The 26076-nt window shown below is 49.3% G+C and overlaps 2 protein-coding genes across 14 annotated transcripts in view; one reads left to right on the top strand and one right to left on the bottom strand.

Annotated features, from left to right (window-relative positions):
• CLCN6 (chloride voltage-gated channel 6) overlaps positions 1 to 17063 on the bottom strand; it is a 29277-nt gene extending 12214 nt beyond the window's left edge. For both annotated transcript variants that reach the window (XM_059913185.1, XM_059913195.1), the window contains exons 1-13: positions 16962 to 17063; positions 16115 to 16174; positions 10273 to 10338; positions 9852 to 9917; positions 8918 to 8984; positions 7006 to 7112; positions 6247 to 6373; positions 5530 to 5597; positions 4452 to 4510; positions 3456 to 3588; positions 2525 to 2638; positions 2086 to 2252; positions 1417 to 1543 (exon numbers count right to left, since the gene is read on the bottom strand). In XM_059913185.1, coding sequence (XP_059769168.1) covers positions 1417 to 1543; positions 2086 to 2252; positions 2525 to 2638; positions 3456 to 3588; positions 4452 to 4510; positions 5530 to 5597; positions 6247 to 6373; positions 7006 to 7112; positions 8918 to 8984; positions 9852 to 9917; positions 10273 to 10338; positions 16115 to 16174; positions 16962 to 17048 — 1248 coding nt within the window. In that variant the 5' untranslated portion in view covers positions 17049 to 17063. The remainder of the gene's footprint in view (positions 1 to 1416; positions 1544 to 2085; positions 2253 to 2524; positions 2639 to 3455; positions 3589 to 4451; positions 4511 to 5529; positions 5598 to 6246; positions 6374 to 7005; positions 7113 to 8917; positions 8985 to 9851; positions 9918 to 10272; positions 10339 to 16114; positions 16175 to 16961) is intronic.
• Positions 17064 to 17275: 212 nt separating this feature from the next.
• MTHFR (methylenetetrahydrofolate reductase) overlaps positions 17276 to 26076 on the top strand; it is a 15868-nt gene continuing 7067 nt past the window's right edge. For 2 of the 12 annotated variants that reach the window (XM_059913205.1, XM_059913304.1), the window contains exons 1-7: positions 17467 to 17883; positions 18319 to 18432; positions 18530 to 19527; positions 19806 to 20051; positions 21213 to 21451; positions 22313 to 22423; positions 25202 to 25395. In XM_059913205.1, coding sequence (XP_059769188.1) covers positions 19418 to 19527; positions 19806 to 20051; positions 21213 to 21451; positions 22313 to 22423; positions 25202 to 25395 — 900 coding nt within the window. In that variant the 5' untranslated portion in view covers positions 17467 to 17883; positions 18319 to 18432; positions 18530 to 19417. Of the gene's footprint in view, positions 17433 to 17466; positions 17884 to 18315; positions 18433 to 18529; positions 19528 to 19805; positions 20052 to 21212; positions 21452 to 22312; positions 22424 to 25201; positions 25396 to 26076 lie in introns of those variants that run through there. The other 10 variants (XM_059913223.1, XM_059913234.1, XM_059913243.1 and 7 more) reach the window with 10 other exon arrangements.

Below are 26076 nucleotides of genomic sequence, written 5' to 3'. Positions count from 1 at the left end.
CTATATATTACTAGCTGGGTAATCTCAGGCAAGACCTCAGTTTGCCTCAGTTTTCTCATCTGTAAGATGGGAACAATTCTAGCCAACGTGGCAGTGGTAAGGACTACGTGAGGTCACGTATGTACAGTGCTTAGTAGAACACCTGGCACACAACAAACACTCCAAACATTCCTAACACTTACTGGAACTTTAAAGGCCCTGAGAAGTCCTGTATTAAAGAAACCTACTCAGCTCTGGTTAACCCATCTGACCACAGAATCCTTTTCCATTTGTTTGCTCTTGAATCACGTGTATCAATGTTCCTTAGAACACACATTGGAAAATATTGGTCTGGTAACGAGGTGGCCTTGGGGAATAGCCAGTAACAGGGATCAACAAACTTTTCCTGTGAAGAGCCAGACAGTTAATATTTTAGGCTGTGCAGGTCACAGTCTCTGTCACATGTTCTTCTGTTTTGTTGTTTTTTTTTTCCCCCCAACGCTTTAAAAATGTAAAAACCATTCTTAGCTTGGGGGCTACACAAAAACAAGCAGTTGCCAAGGGCCAGGTCTGGCCCATGGACCGCAGTTTGCTGACCTCTGACCTAGTACATTCTAGCCATTCACTGACTGTTCCTGGGGACACGGAAGAGGCAGCCACTCAAGACAAAAGCCCAAAGGGGCTCAGAGGGACTCGAGTGGCTCCCCGGGGGCAACAAGACACGTACTTAGAGAACCTCCAGCCTTCCACCCTAGAGGCCAGCTCTCAGACCCACCGGACTGGACCGAAAAACACAGGGTGCAGTAAGCTCTAATGCCTACCTCACTCAACTGGCTCTTTCGGGCAAAGGTGCTAGAAAACATCACATACTCCTAGGAAAGGAAAAGGAGAAATGCAAAGAGGAGGTATGCCAGTAAATGACCTAAACCCAGAAAAACTAGAAGATGCAGGAAGAGCCAGGACCACTATGTGCCCTGAGGCAGGCATTCCTTTCTCCCATCTGAGGGGTGCCTCTCACATCCCGAGGGTGAGGCTGGCGGGCACCTTTCAGGGGTGGGGGGTAGAAGAGTAAACAGGCTCGGAGGAGAAGTAGACAGTCAGCATCCTGAACGTCTGTTTCCAATTAGTTTTGTTCAACAAAGAGAGAGAGGGAGGGAAGGAAGAAGGGAGGGGGACGGCGGGGGAGAGAGAGAGGGAGAGGAGTCCCCTCTATGAGAGCCAGGACTGTTCACAAAAGTGAGAAAGAGAAAGTTTGGTGCACATCCTCTCTTAGGTAAAAAGACTACTACAACGCCCGCCCCACCCCGGGCAATCTGAATCAGGTGTGGAACAATGAACCCAACACATCTATTAGCTCTAAACCGAGGCAAGCCGTACATTTCTGGATTCTTCTGCTTTGCGGGTGTAGGACAAAGGTAGCAGGTGCACCAGGGTTACCTGGAGTGGGAAGGAGTCATTGCCGACTTGACTTGCGGAAGACATCTGTCGGCATTCTCCTAACACCATGGAGGCCACAAACACCACCACGGTGGTCACCACAGATACCAAGAGGCTCTCCAAGACTCTAGGAGGCAAAGCGCAGCTGTTACTGTGGATAAAAAGTCACCTGGTCCTGGGAACTCAGAAACTCCCTACCCACAACCCTCCTTTCCCCCAAGAGCACGCACAGCAGCCCCTGCTCAGTTAGCGCGTGTGCAGAATTTATCAGTGACTTGCTGCATTCCGGCAATTTGCATGTAAAAAGTGGGTAGCCAGTAACGTGGGCTGCTGCGGCCACATCATCTCTCTCCGAGGAATGAAAGGCCTTCCATTTTAAGTCCGGAGGCGAGAGTCTCGTGAGAGTGCACCCCTCGGTGGGGCCAATACTGACTTTGTCATGTGTCCTGGTGACCAAGTCCAGAGAGGCTGGGAGTGAGCCAGTGGCTCTGATATAAATTAAGCTCAGCCTCAGTCTCTTGGCCCAACTGACAAACAGATTTCCATTCTCAGTCTTAGACATGACATGAAAGCTGGTGTGGCAAGTGGGGTCCATTCCCCGGGAGAGATGGCCCGGTCCACACGGGGCCTGGGGGACCACGGCAGGAGGGGAGGTGACTGCGCGGGTACCTGACGAGCTTAGGTTTCGGGTGCACGTTTCGCATACGGTACTTTGCAAGCCTCTTGTTCAGACAGTTGAATGTGGCTCCCAGGAGGCCCCCAACGACCCCCATCACGACGAAGAAACCCAAGTCCATAGCTGTCCAGAGATGACATTTTTTATCAGAGTCAGAGCACTGAGAGAAGGGGCAAGGGAGGGAGAGAGAAAAACCAGAGTGCCCATGAGAACAGGAAGGGACAGGAGCAGAAAAAGACAGAGACGAGAAGCGATCCTGCCTTCTCCCTACGAGAGCCAAAGCAGTGCTGGAATCCTGCCCACACTGAGCACAGGGCATGCGGAGACGACAGGGGCCGAGACGCACCTACCCTTCTGACAGCTTCTCTCTGGTACTTAAGAGCAATTTTCACGGGTCAAGAAAGAAATTTTGGGGGCAAGGACAAAACGTACCTTAAACTCGCCAAAGTTCAGCAATCCAGGGAGCTGGAAGGAACCCCAACTTCCAAACTGAATCCCAGAACGGAAGAAGTTGAGGGTGAAGGTGGCAGACATGGAGCAAAAGAGCTAGGGGACAGGTGAAAAAACAAGAACGCTCAATAGCGACAGGTCCTGCTTCCTCCCAGACATGTCCCCATAAGCCTCCTGTTCCGCAAGAGACCTGCCAACTCCAGGTCTGGACACAGGGCTCTGGTAAACACGGCAGTAGATACACCACAGGTGTGAAAAGTTGGAAATCAGGCTATTAGGAGTTTTCACTCAGCCTTTTGTGAAGGACTATTTATTTACAGCCTATTATGCACCAGACCCTCTGCCAAAAAAGGAACAGTAAACACCAGAGGAAGAATGTGCTCCCCTGAGGGAGGAGATGGGGGTTCACATCAGGACCACAGCCGGTCTCACCTACTGGGTCGGATGGTTCCTCAGGAGAGAATAACAGCAGCTTGACTAAGGATGGGAAGGGTGTTAATATGGGAAGTACAGAAAAGTCCACAGTTTGGAGGTTATGGGTGTCTAGAGCAAAGGAGGTTCCAGTAACGTCAACTCTCCTGGTATCATCAGAAGCACAGGTTAACTAAAACTATCGATTAAATCGAGCCTTTTATCACCATGAAACGTCCCTCATTCACTTCGGTAATTCCCCTTGTCTCAAAGTCTCCTTTAACATTAAGAAAGTACTACACCAGCCTTATTTTGGTTAGTGTTTGCATGGTATACCTTTTCTGCTCCCGTTATTTCCAGATATTTGTAACTGTATTTAAAGTATGACTCTGGTAAACAGTAAAAGAGGAAAAAAAAAAAACTACTGGTAAATGTAACGAGTAAGAGATGTCCAGTTTAAACTTGGGGGGTGTGGTTAAGTTCAGGGGAAGGTCTTCCTCACCACTTTCCACGTGAGCCCTTGGTTCCAGAAGGACGAGCCCTCCTCCAGACTGAACAAGGTACCCCCAATGGGGGCCCCGAAAGCTGCGGCGACTCCGGCAGCCGCCCCTGCTGATACAAAATCCCGCTTGTCTCTGAGGAGAGAAGAGAGAGACGGTTTATCTGAGAAACAGCCCTCAGGCTGCAAAAGGCAATTTTTCACTTCCTTATGCACTGACATTTTAACATCTCGAGACGCACGAACAGTCAGGGCTCATGAAGGGCAGGTCTCTGGGGAGGCAACTCGGCAGCCATCGCAGTTCACCTACGAGCCGAAAGCTCTCCCCAGGAGGAGCTCCGCCAGCTGGGGCGGCTCCCTGATGTCAGTCGACTCTGAACATGGATTCTCAGGAGGCAGCCTGGAGGGTTCTGGTGTCACCGCTGAGCCACTGGCTCATCAGACCTTCCTTCCAGAACGCCCAGCACCAGAGCAAACGTACAAGTGTGGCTGTGAGCAGAGGGGCAGGTGACCGTGAGCGGCAGGAACGCCGAGGCGAGAAGGCGACCGCAGCCCGGACCCTGGGCCCCTGACCGCAAGGGCCTGGCCAGGTGTGCAGGTCAGTAACACACGCAAAGCCCACGGGCTGAAGAGTGCCCGGAAGAAGCCTTCCAACCCCGAGACGTGGCTGACCAAGCAAATAAACTCCATTCTTGATAATATGCCTGTGGACTTTCCTGGTCGTATGTTTGATCTTGGACCACATTCTTCATTGTCTGAGATGCTTCTAGGCCCTACGTTATGACAAAATAGAAGCCATGATGCCTGCTTGGCCCTTGTGCTCCTCATCTTCAGAAGAATAATTCAAAGCCCACCTCCTTCTGGACGGTCGGGTTTTGCACGCAGCCCGCCCAGCAGGGGAGGCTGTGAGCCGGACTAGAGCAAGTGTAGGGTCTCAGTGGCAGTAAATGAACGGCTTGTTTTTTCCAAAAAAACCCCCAATTTCCAACCTTTCCATACCTGTCACTTCGGAAATAGGGGAAGTTAAACTGGATCTTCCGTAAAGAGATGCTCTGAAACTAAAACAAGAGAAAACAAAGTCAGAGAGGGGCCCGAAGCTGCAGGAATCCACAGCGCCGGGGGGTCCCTGTAGCCTGAGCGCACCTGGGCAGGGACTGTGAGAAGGAGAGTCCAGGGCAGCAGACGGGAAAAGAGAGGTGACTTTGGGGAGGAACTTTTTTTCCTGCCCCCAAATTTCTAGGCTCTTCAGAAACTGCATTTTGTACATAGCAAGTCCGGAAGGAAAGGGGAAAGAGCTGAGCGAAGGGTTGGGCGGAACTGAAAGCTGCTGCAGATGTAACGGGGCGGTCACCGAGAAACAGGCAAGGGGGCCAACTCTTAACCTGCTCGACAAAACCTCAGGCCACCGCACAGCAACTCCCTCCCCCTAGAACGTGAGATGTAAATGTCTGTAAGTGACAGTTCACAAGGAACTGAGACTTCTCCATGTGGACCAGCCTGCGAGAATGGGAGCCGGGGAGTCCTGAACGAGCTCCTTGGCCTCCCTAAGCCTCAGCTCCTCATCTGAGAAGGAAGATGAGGACAGCTAACCCCTTGAGGTGGCTTTAAAGAGTCAGTATATGAGAGTCTGGCCCGGACAGCACCTAACGCTAATGAACAGCAGCTGTTACTCCTGCGTTGCTTCCAAAGGAATCTATTCCAAAGGAACAGACCTGCGCCTGAAACCATCTCCGCCAAGGCTTCCAGCCTCTCCTGAGACGCTCCACAAAGCCACCCTGTGTGGACGTGCTCGGCAAAGGCTGCGGGAGCACCGGGTGACTTTCATTTGAACAGACTTTCTCTCTGTCCCATTCCTGCTCCTAGGACTCAGCAGGGCTTCGTTAAAGCCTCAAGGTACCAACTACCTGCTCTCCTGGGAGACAGACCCATCGTTTTCTCGTCAACCCAGTGACAGCAGATTCCGAAGCCGTGTTGGGATGCTCCCGACGGATTTTTTCCAAATTCAGCCACAGACACGCCCCTGCGCAGGAGGCCCACTCGGAGGGGTAACCCACCCCCGCAGACCATCAACCCTTACCTGCGGGAGGCCAGCCCCTACCACTGCTCCACTGTGGATCATGGGGCCTTCCTTCCCCACAAAGAGCCCTGGAACAGGTGGAAAAGGGGGAGGCCGTCAGTGAGCACAGAACGGTCTGGGTCAGGAGACCTTTGTTACATAGACCTTTCTCTTGACAACTATAAAACAAAGATGATCCTATGGCTTTGTAAGAGAAAGAGTGAGTCAAATTCCCATCAAACAGGAGAAAAGAATCTTGAAATTCTACATCGGGGGTCAGCAAACCATAGCCTGTGGGCCAAGACAGCCTTGCTGCCTGTTTTTATACAGCCTGAGAGAGCTCAGAATGGTTTTTAAATTCTCACATGGATACATTTGAAGCGGTTATGTAAGTTTAAGCACCTACCTAATAGCTTCTTTTCTTGCCTCTTGGCCCACAAAGTCTAAAATATTTACTATCTGGCACAAAAACTTGCTGACTTTGCTAAAAGCCAACTCCACAAACCAACAGACAGTAGTTCTACTTCAAGACTCAGTGGTGTGCTGGTCAGATATCTCTGAATGGTAACTAATTCACAGCGTCTGCATTTAAAAAATAACCCATCAACAAACAGTGCAGAAACCTGTTTGAGGCTGGGGCCTTCAAATCCGAACCTACTCAGCGTACACACGTGATGCTTCTTGTCATCTTCGCCCCTTGAACGCTTGAAGGATAAAGGTCAGAAAGACCCTCCTTACCTCCAGCCACACTGAACAGCACTCCAAAGACTTTGCAGAGCAGGGTCCGGAGACGCACGATTCCGGGCACCTTCACACCATTCAGATAGCATTTGATCTCGGGTATCCCAGAACCCGCTGCCACTGGCTGATGGGGAGAGCAGATACACCCAGAAACTCAGACTCCACTGGGTCTGCGGTTCACCCTGGACAGCCTCACTAAAGAGGGCGAACTGACCCTCCTCGCCAGAGCAGCACCCACCCTCCTGCCCCCCGTGGGCCTGTGAAACCAGAGGCTGCCCCTGCCCCCCGGGCTTCTGACTCAGTAGGTCTGATGCATTTCTAGCAAGTTCCTGGTGATTCAGCATCACCTGGGGGGGCCTTTCAACAATCGATGCCAGCCTTCACTTAAGCAGAGTCTTACCTCATTCGTCTAAGCTGGGTATCAGTCACTTTTAAAGTTATTTTAACGTCTCTTAAAGTTTAAAGTATTTAAGCTTGAAGTATTTTAAAGGTATTTAAAGTCACTTTTACCGTTCCCCAGGTATTTCTAATGTGCTACCAAGGTTGAGAACCAACCTCCTCGTCTAGATTGTTCCTCTTTAATCTCACCAGAGGCGGAAACCACTTTCAGAAAACATCTCTAAGTGAATGAGAGACCACTTTTTCTACGGGAATCTATATTCGAAGTTAAATCAGTTTCTTGACATTTCGAAAATGGAGATGGAGAAAATGAGCGCAAAACCTCATGAGCAAAAAGGCAACACCCCACCACCTCACCTCAATTAGGACAAGAAGGCTCGCGAAGAAGACAAAAGTCAAGTTGAAACCCAAGAGTTCAAGGAGGGACAGGGCGAGGCAGCCTTTCTGGCTGCACTCCTCCACCGCTACAGACGTGGGGTTAAGGAAACCGTGCCCGCTGGCTGGGGCGGCCCTACCGTCACTTGAAGTGAGGCAGCTTCTCCTCCTCTGAAGCACAGTGACTGCTTCCTGCACACCTTCCTGCTCTCCGTATATAAACTTAAAAAAAAACACAACTGCCTGAGATGTCTCCTACATTAGGAACCATTTTTAAACTATGAAACACTTCAAACATTATGAGAGGTAACGTACAGACACCTGTACTCCCACAGCCCGTGCCTTGACAAACCTCAGTGTAACGGCACATTTGCTCCAGGTATTTTTTGAAAATGAAAACATTAGATACCATTACAAACAACAACGACAACAACAACAAAACCCTTCCAGTGTCCCTCCCTCTGTCCTGGAAGAAACCACTAAGCTGAAACTCCTGCACATCCTCCCCTGCAAGTTTCCACGTGCATCCACATTGTTCTAGGTGCTTCTAAAATTAAAACAATGGCATTGCACTTGACACACATTCTACAGCTGCCTTTTTTCTCTCCCTCAACGCTTTCTGAGAATTAGTCATGTTGATATAAAAGCTCTGGTTCATTTATTTTAACTTCTACATAAAACTATCATATGAACATCAATTTTCCCACTCTCCCATTTGGTGCGATTTCAATCCTTTGCAATCACAGAGCTGCAATGAACATCTCTGTGCATGTCTGAGGGCCACATGTAGAAGAGAAACTCAGGAGTCAGGAAGGTGCACCTTCCTATGTATTTAATTTTCATTTCCCTGCTGGTGGTGAGGTGAGCCCTTTTCCACAGGTTTATTTATCAGCTAATTTTCCTCTTCTGAGAATTGCCTGTTCACATCCTTTGCTTATTTTTCTATTGGGCTGTTTGGGCTTTCTTCTTACTGAGTGGCCGTTCTCCCTCTATTCTGGATACTAATTATTTGTTTCTTAAATGCACGGGAACAACCTCTCCTAGGCTGTAAACTTGTTTTTCAGTTTAGTTATGGTGTTTTATTGTTGTTTGGGTTTTTTTTGTGTGTGTATAAATAGAATATTTACTTTGATGTGGTCAAGTTTATTGATCTTTTCCCCTTCACTCTGTGCCTCCTGGAGTCCTTAGAAATTATTCTGTACTCTCAACATTACATAGTCTCTTCAAGTTTTGTTTCGCCTATTGACATCTGCAGTCCATCTGGAATTAATTTATAGTACAAAGAATCTAATTTTGTATTTTTCCAGGTGGATAACTGATGTCCCAGCATCTTTTATTAACTAATCCATCCTTCCTCACTAATTTATAACACTAACTCTGTCAGTCACCACATCTCTATATGTGTGTGGGCCAGTTTCTGCTTCTCTATTATTTCCCACTGGTCTAATGGGGTATTCCTGCACCAATATGATACTGTCTCAATGACTGTATCTTAAATTATATGTCTTGACATCTAGTATGGCTAGTTCCCTGTCTGTTGTTCAAAACTGTCTCAGCTACTCTGGGCTCTTTACTATTCCACACAAATTTAGGAAGAGACTTTTTGAGTTCCAGCAACAAATCTATTGGAATTTCCATTGGGACCACCATGAATTCATAGATTGATCAGGGAAAATAGGCATCTGTGCTTCATGTCTTACTAACCATGAACATGAGCATCTCTCTATTAAAGTCTTCCTCTCGTGTCTTTTGATGATAATGAAAAACCTCAAACCCAAGTGGCTAATACGTAGCTCTTCAAAGATCACATCTGCTGTTAAACTCACTTCTAGACAGGAAAGCAGCGTCAGCAACTGCTGACGTCCGGAAACACCAAGACCCGTGAAAAGGATACACGCCTGCACCACTCCGAACTTGAGCTGGGTGAAGAGCCGCACAAAGAAGTCCACGAAGAGACCCACCTGTGAAGAGCACGTGAGCGGTCACCCAGGTCTCCCCGCTGTCACAGGCGCTCCCCTTGAGGCACTGCCCCTTCCCCCCACTGCCTGTTCTCGCTGGTCACCTGCACCGATGTTACCAACAGGCCACGCGTCCTTAGTCACTGTGGCTATAGGAGGGCCCCACCTGAGCCTGGCGCCATGGCCCCTCCAAGCACAAAAGAAAGGGGTGCAGCTAAGTTGTCAGAAGGAGAGTTAAAACACAGAGGGAAAAGGATGGTAAAAAAGATCTGAGACCGGGCTTCCCTGGTGACGCAGTGGTTGAGAATCTGCCTGCCAATGCAGGGGACACAGGTTCGAGCCCTGGTCTGGGAGGATCCCACATGCCGCGGAGCAACTGGGCCCGTGAGCCACAACTACTGAGCCTGCGCGTCTGGAGCCTGTGCTCCGCAACAAGGGAGGCCACAGCAGTGAGAGGCCCGCGCACCGCGATGAAGAGTGGCCACCGCTTGCCGCAACTAGAGAAAGCCCTCGCACAGAAACGAAGACCCAACACAGCCAAAAATAAATAAAAAAAAAAAAAAAAAAAAAAAAAGATCTGAGACCAAGGAAGACCACTGGTGCTTGGAGAGGAATAGTACAGAGATGTGTGAGGGCCTGCTCCGCTCTTTCCAAATGCAGTTTCAAAAAGCCTTTGCGTGCTTTAAAGGGCATTAGAGTTGCGTGGCAAGAGAAGTATGAAAAAGTGTCAGGATTATGATTTTAAAAGAAGGAGTGGGGGGGGGAGGCAGTCTCTGTTATAAAGACAAACAACTTATTCGCCGGCTGGAGCTTGCCCTCTGACCCCCTCCGCCCCTTGGCCCATCATCTCCCCACGCCCCGCCTGCTCACCAGCCCTGTGCAGACTCCAATGGCAAACACCATCATCCACTTCACTGCCTCATACCTGCGACCTTTCTGTTCACAAAGGAAAAAAATGACTGCATCACTGCAAGCTTATGATGACAGCAGGGAGGGAATACATTTCAGCCAACCAGTTTTAGACTAAATTCCATACGGACAGCAAGCACGGTGATGATGTCTTGGGTGGCAGGTGCTTTACAATGTAAGAATGAAGAACGCTAAGGGCCGGGCCAGGAGCACGGACAGTGGGCACTCTGGTTGGCAGGTTGAAGGACTAAGTAATAAATGCAGGTATCTCATGAAAAGGGTTAAGAGGTCAAGGGGTAAAGAAATTTACTTGAGTATTTAGAACAGAAAAAGAAGCTGTCCTAAGACCTACTTGGTCCCAAGATATCAATAAGGGACTCACCTTATTATCCATGGTCTCCAAAACTTCCAGGTAAGGGTCATTGATACAGCGATCATAATCCAAACTCTGAAAGAGGGACATGTGAGTTAAAAAACAAAAACAAAAAAAGTCACAAGCCGATCGGAAGAATTACCAAAACCTGGAAAGGGATAAAACTCCCGGTTCCTGCCACTCAAAGCACAGACGGGCACAGCAGCACCCAGGAAGAGCTTGTCAGAAACGCACACCCTCAGCCCCCTCAGACCTGCAGTATCGCAATCTGTGCTTTATACGGACATTTCAGCAGCACTGCTTTAGGTGTATATGTCACGCTTTAGGAAGTTTTTTGTTTTATTTTTAATTAAATTAAATTAATCAATTAATTAAGTTTTGGCTGTGTTGGGTCTTTGTTGCTGCGCGCGGGCTTTTTCTAGTTGCGTCGAGTGGGGGCTACTCTTCGTTGCGATGCGCAGGCTTCTCATTGCAGTGGCTTCTCTTGTTGCGGAGCATGGGCTCTAGGTGCGTGGGCGTCAGTAGTTGTGGCACACGGGCTCAGTAGTTGTGGCTCGCGGGCTCTAGAGCTCAGCCTCAGTAGTCATGGCGCACGGGCTTAGCTGCTCCGCGGCATGGGGGGATCTTCCCGGACCAGGGCTCAAACCCGTGTCTCCTGCGTTGGCAGGCGGATTCTTAACCACTGAGCCACCAGGAAGTCCCAAGAAGTTTTAAACTACGTATTTTTAAGTGTCCTGTTTCTGCCAAACATTAAAAGACCTTCAGCTGTCACTAGTGTTACCCAACTTACTCTATTAGATGAACAAATACTTCAATTAACCTGAACCAAATTAATTTAGAAAGTCTAATTTTAAGTATCTTCTGCAGTTCGTGTCTGTGAAAAAGAGGTCACGAGACAAACGTGGAGACTGTTTTCCTTAAACTTCACAGAGCACAGCTGTTCTGCAAACGCTTTGCAGGTGGGCCAGAGTCATTTCAAGAAACAATTCAACGGGAATAATTTTATTTCTACGTCTTGCATGAGAAGCAGCAGTTTGGCACCAAAGGAAAACAGTCTTCTGTGTGCTCTCTCCCCATAACCTGTTGCTACCTACACGTCAGCTAGTGAACAAACTGGACACTGGCCCGGTGGCCACACTCCCAGGCAGGAGTTCAGAGTCAGCGAAACAAACACAGGTGTGACACGTGACAGTTTTTTCCATTTATATGACTACCCAAAGTCCAAATTCCTTTTTTTAAAGGGTCCTGGAGTAACAACAGGCGACTGACTAAATCAGCTATCATCCAGCCAAATACGGAAGACTACATAGCCATAAAATAATTCTGACAGGTCTACAAAGACAGATGGGGAAAATGTGCAAAAATTAAGTAAAAAAGGCAAGATGCAAAATAAATAAATAAAGGCAGATGCAGAATAAAATGTATAATATAATCTTATTTTGATTAAATAAAATTAAGATTTGTATGTCAGCATACAATGCAAAACATTTGGGAAAACTGTTAACAGTGGTTATCTCTGGTGTTTTAGGAGGCATTCACATCTGGATATGATTTAAAATTCTCCCAGCAAACATGGTGTACTTTTTATATTAGAAACAAAATTGTTTTCCTGATTACAAAACAAAAAAAACCCAATCTGTAAACTATACTTCTGCTGGGAAACCAGACCCATCCGTGAATGACTAAATATATATATGTATTTAATGATTATATATACATATATATACACATACATATTCTACACATATACGTACATATAGTAGATCCTTGAACAACGTAGGGGTTAGGGGAAGAGACTTCCCACACAATCGAAAATCCGAATTTTGCTATTTCTGCCTCAAAAATGAAGAAACTGATAAATGACTCACCCAAGGGCAAGAAGCTGAAACAGTTTGGATACTAGCTCTTTTGATTCCACATATTGTAATCTCTAATGGAACACAAAGTCTTCCCCACACTTAGTTAATTTAAATATCTGTAAAATGAAAATACAGGCACTGCATATAACCTGCATATAAGTGGACCTGAGCAGTTTAAACCTGTGTTGTTCAGGGTCAGCTGTATGTATACACACACGTTTGTGTATATGTGTGTGTGCATATATACACACACGTATATATTTTTTAATCAATTAAGTGACAGCACATTCTAGGAACAAACAGAAAAAAATTAACATGTTGAAAAATATGACTATCCTTCATACCAAATATGTATAAAAATCACTGGCAATTAATTATTTGCTTGATGGTTCTGTCTAATAACACTATGGCTCCATGAACATTGAAAACGCTTGTAGATGTCCAGAATAGGCAAAGGTATAAAGATAGGAAGTAGATTAGTGGTCGCCTACGGTCAGGGGCAAGAAGAATGGGCAGTGACTGCTAACAGGTGCATGGTTTCTTTCCAGGTGATGAAAATGTTCTGAAATTGATTCGATGATTGCACAACTCTGTGAATATACTAAAAAAACACTGCATTGTACATTTTAAATGGGAAAGTTGTATAGCATGTGAATTATAGCTCAGTAAAGCTGTTAAAAGGGACATTTAGAAACAACTGCAACACCAGAACACCAATCTTTTTTTTTTTTTTTTAAATAAATTACCTGAAAGTTGGACACTTGGTAAACAGGTACCAATGAACTATATGATCTGTTATTAAAACCTGATATTGTTACTTCTCCTTTGCCATGACTAACTTCCTTTTTATTTCTGCTGTATATGTTGCTCTTTGGTTTGGGGGACTAAGAACTTTCTTAAAAATAAAATTTGTATAGGTGGCCTGCAGGGCTGCTGCCCATGGTTATGAGCAAAAATGCCATCTGGCCATGAGGGCATATGGGGACTGAGATGTAGGCCAAATTCACTCAGGAAGGGCACCTTAGGGCTCAAACAAAAAGCACCTTCAATGGGCCTTTAGCTGGGGCGTTGCAACGGCTCAGAGGGGGAGGCCTTTTATTCTAAGTCCTCCCAGCTCTGAGGGGTGCCTTTTTCTAACTCAAAAAGGCACTACAGGCCCTGCATGAAAACAATACTGTTTGGTAATGGCCCCATCCCATAAATAGGGAGTTGTTATTATTCAAACCACCTATAATGAAAATAGATGTCAAAACAGGGACTCTACGGACTTCCCTGGTGGCGCAGTGGTTAAGAATCTGCCTGCCAATGCAAGGGACATGGGTTCAAGCCCTAGTCCGGGAAGATTCCCACATGCTGTGGAGCAACTAAGCCCATGTGCCACAGCTACTGAGCTTGCGCTCTAGAGCCCGTGCGCCACAACTACTGAGCCTGTGCTCTAGAGCCCACGAGCCAGAACTACTGAGTCTGCATGCCACAGCTACTGAAGCCCACACGCCTAGACCCTGTGTTCCACAACAAGAGAAGCCACTGCAATGAGAAGCTCGCGCACCACAGCAAAGAGTAGACCCCACTCACTGTAAGTGGAGAAAGCCTTGGTGCGGCAGCAAAGACCCAACACAGTCAAAAATAAATAAATAAATTTATAAAATAAAAAAAAAAAAAACCTCAATTAAAAAAAAAAAAAACAGGGACTCTAACATCTTGTAAGACCCCCAACTTATCAAAGAGTCAAGTATGTGCAATGATCTCTTTCTAAGGCAAGAAAGAACACATCTTAGAAAGAGCTTCAAAAGAAAGGTTTTCTAGTTGATCCCTCATAAATAAAATCTGGGCAGACTTTTCTGATTACGTGCCTAGCTAAATTTGCTCTTACACATAGCAAATGCTCTCAAGAAGCTCATATGCAGAGACGGTTAATTGAGAAATATTAACGACTCACACAAAAGAACATTAGCCCATAAAATTTACATAAATATGCATATCAGCTGAAAGTAAATGCATTACAAATATGAGTGCAATACAGTGAAAGCAGTGAAGGAGCCGGGGAACAGTAGGTCAATGGAGCACAGACGCCGTAGTGAGCTGCCAGGAGTAGGATGAAGGCTGAGACAGTGTCAGTCGTAGTAACAGTCAGGATATCACCAGGCTCAGGCTCAGGCTCAATGAGGGAATGCAAGGTGACAGCACAATATGGACTGTCTCATACTAATTCCTGCAAGTCTCTCAACTATGTACAAGCAAACAAATATTTAAGAAATACGAGACAATACATCAGTGGATACAGTGCTTTTTGATTGATTAAATGCACTCACATCAGAGCAGCACATTACATTATACCACTGTGGCACAGTTGGCAAGTTCTAGACTCCTAAAGTTATTTTGTTAAGTCAATTGCAAGGGGAAAAAAAAAGATGAAGGTGGAATCTACTTCATCTTAAACCTACTTGACTTAAAAGATACATCACACAAATGCAAGGTGAGGACCTCATTTGGAACCTGATTCAAACAAACTATTAAAAAGTACATATGACATTTATAAGACAACTGGAAAATCTGAACACTGGTTATTTGATATCAAGGAATTATCATGAACAACTTAGGTATGAAAATGGTATTGGGTTATGCTAAAAAAAAGACATCATATACTAGAGATAGGCACTGAATTACTTGTGGGTGAAATGATGTGATGTATAGAATTTCCTTCAAAATAATACGGGAAGGGGGAAGTGGATGGGAGCATACATGAAACAAGGTTAGGCATGAGCTGAATGACTGTTGAAGCTGTGTGATGAGTACAGGGGGTTTCAATGTACTATTCTGCCTATTTATGTCTATGTTTGAAATTCTCTATAATAAAAGTTTTTTTAAAATTCCATGCGAAGCTATAAATCCTAATAGTTACACTAAATTCTACAGCCAGAGTAAGATAAAATATTAGAAAGAAAATTAGTCTGGGTACGTTATTGCTCTAGGATATTGATTTTTTTAAGTCTACCTGACGTTTTCTTTAAAGCATTAAACATAGACATGACTAAGCCCACTTCTTGGAATTGTTCCTAAGGAAGCAATTAAGGATGAACAAGAAAGGATGGTCACAACGATGCAGTTCATAATATAGAGAAGTCAGATTAAAGAAATTGTGACACAATGAAATGTTATTCCCCTATTTAGAAAGATATTATAGAAAAGTATCTATTGCTACAAAAATTCTTATCAACTGGGAGGGGAAAACATGTTAAAATAATGTATTTAGTAGAGTCTCACTTTATTACTTAAGAAAAAAACATGGAAAAGGACGTTTAGTAAAGTGAATAATCATCTTTTAACGAGCAGTGTTACGGGTTTTTCCCTAGCTTCTTTTTGTAAATCATTTACAAATCCTCTATCACAACTATGGCTTGTTTTTGCCATTTCAAAAATCATAGAAATGTCATCATAAACTGATTAAATGATAAAAGGCACTCCAGCAGCACTGGCCTTACTACACACACACACACACACACACACACACACACACACACACAGACTTTCAGAGTCCCATGCTTGAAATCCAGAACTAAAACCAAGAACTGACAATTCTGAGAGAAGCTGCTTGGGCAGGAAACAATCATCTGAAAACTCAGTTCTCTTAGAAGAGAAGCAAGGTCTCCTGGCCCACACCTGTTACGAGCAAACACTGTCAGTGGCTTTGACTCTGGGTCTCTACAAGTTGTAAAAAAGCAAACGGTCTAATGGCAAACACATGCTCTATCCAGGTTAAGGTGCCACAGATCTATGAAAGCCTGGAGACACACCCAGACCCTGCTTTGGGGCTGAGGTGAGAAAAGGGCTTCTTGAACAGGCCCCTTCCCACAAAGAAGTTACATCTTACCCACTCACTCCCTGGGAGAGAAGGTCAAAGAGCATCTCTGGTTGGAATCCTAATGCTTCGCTCTGAAGTGAGCAGGTCACTCACTACTTATGTTACCCAAGACAGCATCTAAGAATCTTACCTCATAATCTTTCCTTGGAAGGATCTCATCCTCCTCCTCTTGTGTTTCTCCAAGGATGGTCTAGAAAAACAGATGCAGAGAAGGAAGACCTTTTTAATGGTTTTAAAAGTGGAAAGAGGCAAAAGTATTTACTGAAACCAGCTACTAGTTTCTAAATCATCTGGAGCCATTATCATCAAATGGGAACAAGACCTAAAAAAAAAAACCTTTTGGGATGGGGGTGATGTGGTGGGGATCTACAGTCATCAGCTGAGCGCTTCATTCCTACTTATACATTCTCCAAATAACCTCTCATCTTCAGGACACTTCAAAGATGTCACTTGCCAGTTTAAGGAGGAAAGAGTTCAGGTTCCGTCTGATAGCATGCCAAGTCTGAAATCAGGAGGGACTTGTCAACTCTGGGGACACAACAACTCAAGTTTTCCCAGGGTGCTTTGCAGAGGGAAGCTGGATTATCAGTGACCCAGAAAGGGTGAGGGATAGAGTGAGAAAGGGCTGGAAAAACTAAGCCAGCTGCATGATATGCACAAAGTCCAGCGAGGGGGCTCACTCCGAAAACGCTCGTTTCATTCAAAACTCCTTTCAGATGGAAATAAAAAAAATAAGGATGGGATTAACTGGAGCTGGCCTGGGTTCTCCCTCAGATTCCAGGGAGAGGGTTCTGAGAAATGACCCCAGACTTGGGCACGTGAAGCCTGGCAGATGCTTCGAGAGCCCAGGCTGCGGTCCCCAGGCCCCACCCGCTGCCACCTGCGGGCCCAGCTCGGCCCGGCCCCACCCCCGGCAACGCCTCTCGCTGTCCCTTAGCAACCGCCCCTTCCCCAGCCCGGCTCCACCCGCTTCTTACCAGCTCCTCGGGGGTGCGGGTCTCACGCTCACCACAGCAGCAGCACCACCTGCAGCAGCAGCACAGGGACCCCCTGCACCCCGCCATCTTCCTCCTTTACTGCCACTCTGGACCCCCTCCGCCAACCCCCTCCCACCCGGGATCCACGCCTCACGTGACTGGCCTCGGGAGTGTCACGTGGCCCTCTCGAGCTGGGGAAGAAGACGGGGAGTGGCTGCGGACGGGTGAGGCGAGGGCTCGCGTCACATGACGGTAGAGGGACGCCTTCCAACGAGACTTCTGGGCGCCGCCATGTTGGGGGCGGGGCTTCCGGGAGCCCGCAAGGGTGGTTTCCGCCCTCTGGCCCCGCCTTCCTAAGCAACCTGACACCGGCGCCACGCCCCCACCGGAGCCGCGCCCCCTCTGCTCGCGCCTCCTTATGGGCCACGCAGCTGCGACGGGCGCGCGCTTTGAGTCATCAGCGACCAGAGGGTGAGTGGCAGCGAGGCTTGTGGTCGCCGGGGAGGGAGACCAGGGCCTTGGGGGCCTTGGGGGCCACCCACCCGGGGGCGGGCTCTGGACGGAGGGCGGGGAGCGGTGGCGGTCTATCGGCCCGCCCCCTCTGCGCACATGCCCTCGGTGGGACTAGAGTAGCCCCCCCCTGGCTGCCACCCCCGCGATCCTCAACCCTGAAGCGGAGACTCACTTTCGGCCCCCGACCTGGACTGAAGGACCGCAGGGCTGAGGCGGTCCTGAGCTGGAGGTGGACTTGGGCCTTCGCTTCCGCCCCCGCCCGTGACCTAGTGACCCGGTGACTAGATTCGCGGCCCTCGAGCCCCCCGCGCCAGAGGCATCTCTCCGGCTCCCTGCCGAGCACCTAGAGAAGAGCCGTGGGCCGCTGGCACTGCTGTCCCCGACGCCCACTGCATCGGGCGGCTCACAGGTGCCCACCGGGACCCCTCTGGGAGTGGTGGGCTCCGTATTCCCCCACTGCTCGGTGCCTGGCACCGATTAAGTGCTCATCAAATGGCAGAGGGTTGCTTTGAGGACGGAGTGACAGCGCCTGGCCCGTCGGCGCTCAGTGAGTGCTGGCTGTTACCGGGTGCCAGCACGGGGATACCATAGGCAGAATACCCGGCCCTGGTCTCAGGGAGCTGGGAAGAGGGAGGGGAGACAAATATGTGAACCCACAGTTGCAACCCAGGGTGCTATGGGATCCTAGCTTAAATTGGGTTAAGTGGTAGCACGTGAAAAATGTTGGAAGAAGGCTAGTGCCTGGCACATACTAGGAATGCAGTAAGTCTTAATGAACAAATGAAAGAGCAGATAGTTTGTGGGTGGTTCAGCCTCCTCTCCCCTCTTGGTTTTGTTCCAGCAGACAATTAATGAGGCACTCTCTGGAATTCGGAAGAAAGACCAGACTAGGCTGATCTTGACACTCTCCCCTTTCTTACTCCTGACGTTCATCCCCACAGAGAAACTGGAATTTTAGGTCAGAATCAAAATGGGCATCCCTGGGGGTGGTCTGGTCTCAACTGCTTGACGTTGGGTGTACCAGGGTGTGTTACGTGCACTTGTGTGTGTTTTAGGGGAGAGGAGCATTGGATCTCGTCAGTTTCTCAAGCGTCTAGGACCCCCAAAATGGTTAAGAACACGGGCTTAGCCTTGGACATTCCCTGAAAGACGTGAACTTGGCCTCGTTGCTCCTCTAATGCTCCAGGTCACCACACCCTGGATTTTCACGACTGTGTGTTTGCATCTTGCTGTGCAAGAGTAGTGTTTTGTTTTAGTTTTTGTCTTATTTTCCCCACCAAACTGCCCAACGGCGCTGTGCCCTCTTGTCGGCCAGCCTGTGGTTGCCATGGTTCAGGGCTTCAACTGTGGTGGCTTTGCAGTTGCCGTAATCACTTGAACTGACTTCACTGGTGTGTGTAAGGAGAACAGCCTGGAAGGCAGGCACAGACTGTTCAACCTTTGTTCTGAGTTGGACATAAATTCATGCCCATATTGAATTTGGGTCTGGCTATTTTTGGAACCCAGCCAATGTCAAGTTCTAACCCATGACATGGTCTTTTCAGAGAAGCACAAACTCGGGAGAAATCAGGCTGCTTTGTCAAGCCCTCACCCCTTCCAGCCTGCATGCATACAAACTGTTCCAAGTAACAGGAGATGTTTCCATGGCTGAGCCGTGCCTTCCTTGGCATGTGATCCAGTCACCCTGAACATCTGTTGGCCTCATCACACCCGAACCCTGCAGTCTGCAGTCCCACGTCCCCCTCCTTCCATCCGCCTTCGGCCGCTAGAGCCTCAGCCCTCCCTCTCGCCCGGGAAGCCTTGCCCCCGCCCCTTCGCGCCGGCCCCAGCTACTGCTCTCAGCTCTTCCTTTGTCACAGCTCCGCCCAGTCGGACACACCCGCTGGGGAAGGTTCCTCCATTTCTTCCCCAGTGGTCTGGGGTCTGAGTTTACACTGGCAGAGATGGACCGTCCAAAACCCAAGGTCCTCCCGGCGGGGCACTGCTGCCCCTCCCTGGGAATGCGGGCCTGGGAGGCCGGCAGCGCGAGGCTCTCAGTGCCACCCTCCATCAGGTAGCGGTCACGGAGGATCCACGGGCTGCAGGAGCATGTTTCTGTGCTGGGTGGGGGCTGTCATATGCGGAATCAGGCAGCAGCGGAGGGCAAAGCTTGGAGCGAGGCAGCGCAGACAGTCGTAACTGGCGTGTGGAGCCACCGGGTGGGCGCGTTGTCACCCGTACCCTCACCGGCCTTCCTCCTGCGTGGAAATGCAGCATCTCTCGCTTGACCCTGCCTTGCTGGGGCTCGGCTGCCTGCCTGCCGTCTCACGCCCCCTGCCTCACCCCGTGCAGCAGGAGCTCGGCCATGGTGAACGAACCCAGAGGGCATGGCGGCCCCAGCCCCCGCTGGGAGGGCAGCAGCAGTGGCAGCGAGAGCTCCAAGGATAGTTCAAGGTGTTCCACACCGGTGCTGGACCCGGAACGACACGAGAGGCTCAGGGAGAAGATGAAGCGGAGGATGGAATCTGGTGACAAGTGGTTCTCCCTAGAATTCTTCCCTCCTCGAACTGCTGAGGGAGCTGTCAATCTCATCTCAAGGTGAGTCAACGCAAGATGAGGAGTAGGGCCAGACTGGGGGATGGGGGCAGGGGGAAAAGATGAGCTGTCCGCCCTGAGGCTGGGCTGCACTTTGACCCAGCAGGAAAAGGCAGCCACAGGGGCTGGAAAAAAGCAAAGCCAGGGTAGATCCTTTGATACGCAGCTTCTGTTGTCTGTAAAAGCCCCTCCAAGCACCTGGAATGTTTAGACACACTCTTCCATGTGCTAAAAATGTTGATTCTCTCAGACGAAATTCTTTGGCGGAACTTGGGGCTGGATCGTGAGGAGAGTTTAGGAAGTTACAAAACGGCGGCTTGGCTGAAAAACATTTTCAGCAAGTTAGGAATTTGGATTATGCATCTTGAAATCTAGAAATGCCAACTGGATCATGTTAGCACTTGATGAATCGCAGTTCCTTTTTTAAAGTTTATGCTTTTTATCACTTGCACTTCTTATGTGTCACTCCCAAGGTTGTGACGTTTGAAGACACAAAGATGTTTCAACGCACCACATTATAGCTTGTAACACAGCGCACGTGCGAACGTATAGCTCTTGATTCTAGTTATGGAAATGTGGCCGTGCTCTGCAGGACTCTTGGCTGCTGCACCGGAACTGGGGGGCGGCAGGAAAGAAACTTGTGTCTGCTGACCCTCTTTGTCCCTAGAATGAGGCCCTGCTTGCCACTCTGAGGATTCCCGAACCCTTGACCATTGAAATGTCTTAAGTCACCCGAGACAATTAATGTGCAAAGCACTTCGAAAAGTCCAGAGGGCTGCTCTCACACAGACTGGTTTCATCGTCATTATATATTATCTCCACAGTAAGAGTAATCGTAACGATAGCACATTGATTGCGTGTTTGCCGTGTACCCAGCGCTGTTTTAAGAGCTGTGGAGCCATCTGTCATGATATCCTCAGAGTATTATTATGAAGTAGGCACTGTCCTCTGCCACATTATAGAAATCAGGAAAACTGAGGCTCAGAGAGATCAAGTCATTCTCCCAAGATCACACAGCTAGTGAGTAGCAAAGCCAGGATATGAATGCAGGTCGGTCTGATTCCAGCCTGCACGTGATGCTTCTCTAACTCCCAGACCCCATGGGAAGGTGGTGAGGGGTGGTGTACCCCCAGGAGCCCCTCTTCAGAGAGAAATTCCCTACAGGTTTGACCGGATGGGGGCAGGTGGTCCCCTCTTCATAGATGTGACCTGGCATCCAGCAGGGGACCCTGGCTCAGACAAGGAGACTTCGTCCATGGTGATTGCCAGCACCGCCGTGAACTACTGTGGCCTGGAGACCATCCTGCACATGACCTGCTGCCATCAGAGCCGGGAAGAGATCACGGGCCACCTGCACAAGGCCAAGCATCTGGGCCTGAAGAACATCCTGGCGCTGAGGGGAGGTGTGGAGCCAGCACTCTGCTCTCTGGGGTCTTGCTTTCCTGAAGACTTCTGTCCCTGGAACGGTCCTTTCCTTTTCTCCAGGTCCCACACTGAGTACACTCAGGGTACCGTCCCTGCCAGTAGCATCAATAGGCAGTGTGGGTCAGGAGGACCATGGGCAACACACAGATGGAGCCACTTCTTGACCTCTTGACCTCGCAGTAGGAGTTCAGTTGGGCCTGCGGCCGGTGCCTGATAACCCTCTGTCCCGATGTACACAATCAATTAATCAATTAATCAATCCCTGGCTGCACCTGGCTTTTGGCCCAGTCGAAGAGTTCAGCTCTGGCACGTGTCCTAGGAGTGAGAATAGCTGGTTATGCCTCTGGCACGCACCGTCACTGGGCCACACAAGTGTGGGAAGTGGGAGCCTGATGGGTGGGCACTTGTGGCCTCATGCTCCCCACCCCAGAGACCGCCTCTCACTTGAGATGAGTGGGAGATTCTCCCGGGAGGCGAGGGTTCCAAGGGGGTGGGCGAACGAGCAGTGGGCTTGGGTGAGGGTGCGTGGACACACCCAGGTGTGAGTAGGGAAGGGATCACCGATGCTCCAGGCTGAACGCAGAGCTGCAGCTGCTCCCTGTCTGCTGCTGCCAGCACAGGGCCCTCGGAGTCGGTGCTCAGTGACTGTTTGATGGGTTGGCTGCTGTCTTCCCTCCCGCTGTTTACCAAGTGCTACGCTAGAAAGCGGAGACCGCAACTTGAGTAATATGAAGGCTCTGCCTTCGAGGTGCTCATGGTCCTGGGTGTGGGGGGAGAAGGAACAGAGAGGCTACCTGGAGGTTGGGTGAGACCCAGCTCTGTGACCTCCAACCCTGCAGACCCCGTAGGTGACCAGTGGGAAGAGGAGGAAGGAGGCTTCAGCTATGCCGTAGACTTGGTGAAGCACATCCGAAGCGAGTTTGGTGACTACTTCGATGTCTGTGTGGCAGGTGAGAGGCTGGGGTATCCCAGTGGGTGGGGCCGGAGAGGGGAAGGAAGGAGAGGCACAGAGAGCCTCCTCGGCGTTCAGGTCAGGACCCGCTAGCTCAGCGCACCGCCGGCCTGCCCGCGCCGGGTGACGGAGGTGCAGGGGTGAATCAAAGAGCGTCTGCCCTCTCATCATTCTGTCATCCGCTGTCCACCCAGGCGTGCCACCACCCCTTAAGTTTTCGTTCCTCTGCCTTTTCTTTTTCTTATTTATTTCTTTTTCTTTTTTTTCTTATTTTAGGCTGCGTCCGGTCTTCGTTGCGGCACGCGGGCTCTTCATTGTGGTGTGCGGGCTTCTCTCTAGCAGTGGCTTGCGGGTTTTCTCTCTCTAGTTGTGGCGCACAGGCTCCAGGGCGCGTAGGCTCTGTAGCTGTGGCGTGTGGCCTCTGTAGTTTGCGGCACGCGGGCTCTAGTTGAGGCGTGCGAGCTCAGTAGTTGTGGCGCGTGGGCTTAGTTGCCCCGCGGCACGTGGGATCTTAGGCATTGCAAGGCACCCGGATTCTTTACCACTGGACCACCAGGGACGTCCCTTCCTCTGCCTTTTCTTGCTCTTAGCCTGCTTCCCAGCCCTATTCTTCTTTAAACAAAAGAGGTATATTTATTAAGGTTCCGGGGGCAGGGAATCTCAGAACAAGGTCAGGAAATGGCATCAGACCTCATTAAGCGCTGGAACCAGGAGGCAGGCAGAATCCAAGGCCCTCCCTCATTCTCTCTGCCCCCCCGCTGCTTCATGCTTCATCCAGTAGACCTGATATGTACGCTTTTTCTGTCTCTGATATGTACGGTACACACGTGACCCGCCGCCTGCTCCTGACTCGCCCAGACTGATTGACAGGTCTCAGCATCAGTTCCAAATCCTCAGGAGAGAGAACTGCATCGGCTCAACTCTAGTTTCTTTAGCTACAGCCGGGAGGCAAGGTTCACCTACTAGAAACAGATGGCGTGGCCTTCCCTCTTGCCCCAACTCATGGGGTCTGGGCCTTCAGCTTCTCAAAGGGGGGCTTGGGTGGGGTGAGGCAGTGTGTGCCAGGGACACAGGAAGTCGGGGGATTAATTTGACGCATCACCTTGGCATGACAATTTTTCTCAAATATTTTGGGGAAAATCATATCATTCTTATTAAAATAAACATGGCTACATCATGGAGCAGCAAATCAAAGTGATCTGAATTTAAAAATACAAGCCACGTGGCCTCAAGGAAATTACTTGTTGTGGGGACTTCGGGCTGCGTCCCCAGGCCCCCACGTACATGTCCGCTGTTCTTCGTGTTGAGGGCGTTGAGGTGGATGAGTCTAGGAGGCCCCAATGAGGAGGTGGGAATTCAAGTGTCGTTGGTCGTGCGGCCACGAGACAGTCGGTTGATTGGGGAATGTGCCCACGTGTGGTGGACGTTGGACGGTCACGAGGGGAAACCAGCAGAGCTGTGAGCGTACAGTTGCTGAATGGTTTGGTGCTTTGCTTATGGTAAAGTGGATGAAAAAGAGGACCGGTGGATTACAAGGCACCCAGCTGGCCACGACAGAACAAGAATATAGTAAAACTGAGCAAAATCCAGATGTAAGCAATTGCTGGATTTGTTGGGTGCTGTTGAGGTTTTGCAGAGTTTCAGCTATTAAAACCTCTGTTTCTGAAATTTCTGCTGGAAAAATAGCCTTGTTATTGAAAGTATAAAGCGCTAGTGTTTAATCCTCCCACGCCCATCCCCGAAAGTAGTAGTTTTTATATCCATCTTTGATGACTCAGGGTTTCTTAAGAACGAAACTGCCTTATCACAGCAAAGCAGCCCGGCTACCCAACAGGGTGGGTTCAGGTTCGCCCCTTCCTGGCTCGGGGTCCTGCCCTGGCCTCGGGCCGAGGAAGCCGACACTCTGCTTGTAGTTCGTTAAGGCCTGTGGTCTTTCCCGTGCAGGCCGAGCCACTAGTAAGTTCAGTCGTTTAGGGAAGGGAGCGCGCCGTTCCCGGAGCTAGTCAGGAACCTAGGGGACGTCTGGCCCCACCTCCCAGGCACCCCCGGAATCCCATCTTCGGCATCCCCGGCACAGGGTCATCGCCCTGCCGCATCGTTCTCACACACTGGGAGTTCATTCCTTTGTGGGGTTGCTCATTCCATTGTCGGGCAGCTCTCTGAAACTGATCCTAGTTCTGCCATCAGAAGCAGCACAGAATATGATGAATGAGGAACTCGACTAAGGTGACTCCTTTTTCCCAGTGACAGACTTGTGGGCGTCTAGAAATAGTTACCATATTTTCTGCATTCTTTTCTTCAAGCACAACATCTCTACTTTCTTCACTTATTCCTTGTGTAACGTGGTTTCTGACTTTGCACTGTCTGGGACCCCGGAGTTATTTTAATATGAAATTACAAGCACTGTTTTAATCCAGTACCTAGAGTCAAGCCCATTACCCCAAGGCTGCCCGGCCAGTGTGAATGTAGCATTTCCTCTCTTCTGTGGCCACAAAGTGCAGGCCGGATTGGCCTGGCTGATTGCAGGACAGTGCGGGTGTTTGGGGGCAATCCACCCCCACTCTTGGGAGGGTGGCTCTAAGGCAGCGTTCACCGAGGGTCACCTCCAGGGTGAGGGGCACATCAGATGAGCCCAGCCATCACCGCTTCAGCCTGTCCGTGCTGTGGGGTTGGAAGGTATGGATCCGGAGCTCTCCGTTCCCAGCTCTCCGGTTGCTTCGTCACTCACCTTGAGCAGGTGGAGCCAGTCTCTCCCTTCTGTCGTCCCTATTGGCAGGTTACCCCAAAGGCCACCCCGACTCAGAGAGCTTTGAGGCTGACCTGAAGCACCTGAAGGAGAAGGTGGCAGCGGGAGCCGACTTCATCATCACCCAGCTTTTCTTTGAGGCCGACACTTTCTTCCGCTTTGTTAAGGCTTGCTCCGAGATAGGCATTACTTGCCCCATCCTCCCCGGAATCTTCCCTATTCAGGTGAGGGTCCCCAGAGGGCTCATGGAGACTCCGGCCACCCACGGCCTAGCACAGGCCAGGGCCTTGGTTCAGGCCAAAGTGAACCTGAAGTGCCGAGTTCAGGCCAAAGTTCTTCTTTGATGCTCATTAGGTTTTCGTCAGACAGGTGCTCAGTCCTTGTAAAATGTTGTCTTGCCACCCTCTTTTGATTACCTCTTATGTCTCCCCAAAATAGCAACAGTAACTGTTGGAGGGGCTTATTGATAAGTGTCACTAAAAGGGATTATTACTCTCATTATAAATTTGGGTTAAATCAGTGTTTCCCAAACTTGGCTGTCACCAGAATCATTTAATAAGCTCTTTTAAAACATGGATTTCCAGATCCCATGCCTAGAAGTTCTGATTTAATAGATCTGAGGTGGGACCTGGGAATTTGTACATTTCTGAAGTTTGGCAGGCGATTCTGGTGATTGGTCAGGCTTGGGAACCACTGGCTTAGATGACCACCATTTATCAATAGATACATCTAGGGGCCAAAGGGCCGGCTCAGACCAATGGCAACAATGCTGTGGGCAGCTGCTGTACCCTGCAGAGTACAAAAAGTGCTGGTACAATACGGTCTGACTTTCCTGGGTCAGTCTGTGTCACACTGCAGAGCCAGGAGGCCTGGTGGGGGGATAAGTATTTGGGGTGAGAGACGGG

Source organism: Balaenoptera ricei, chromosome 1, assembly GCF_028023285.1.
Source record: "Balaenoptera ricei isolate mBalRic1 chromosome 1, mBalRic1.hap2, whole genome shotgun sequence".
Classification (NCBI taxonomy): Eukaryota; Metazoa; Chordata; class Mammalia; order Artiodactyla; family Balaenopteridae; genus Balaenoptera; species Balaenoptera ricei.
The sequence above is the reverse complement of the archived record's forward strand: the minus strand, read 5'-3'. Positions and strand labels throughout refer to the sequence as shown.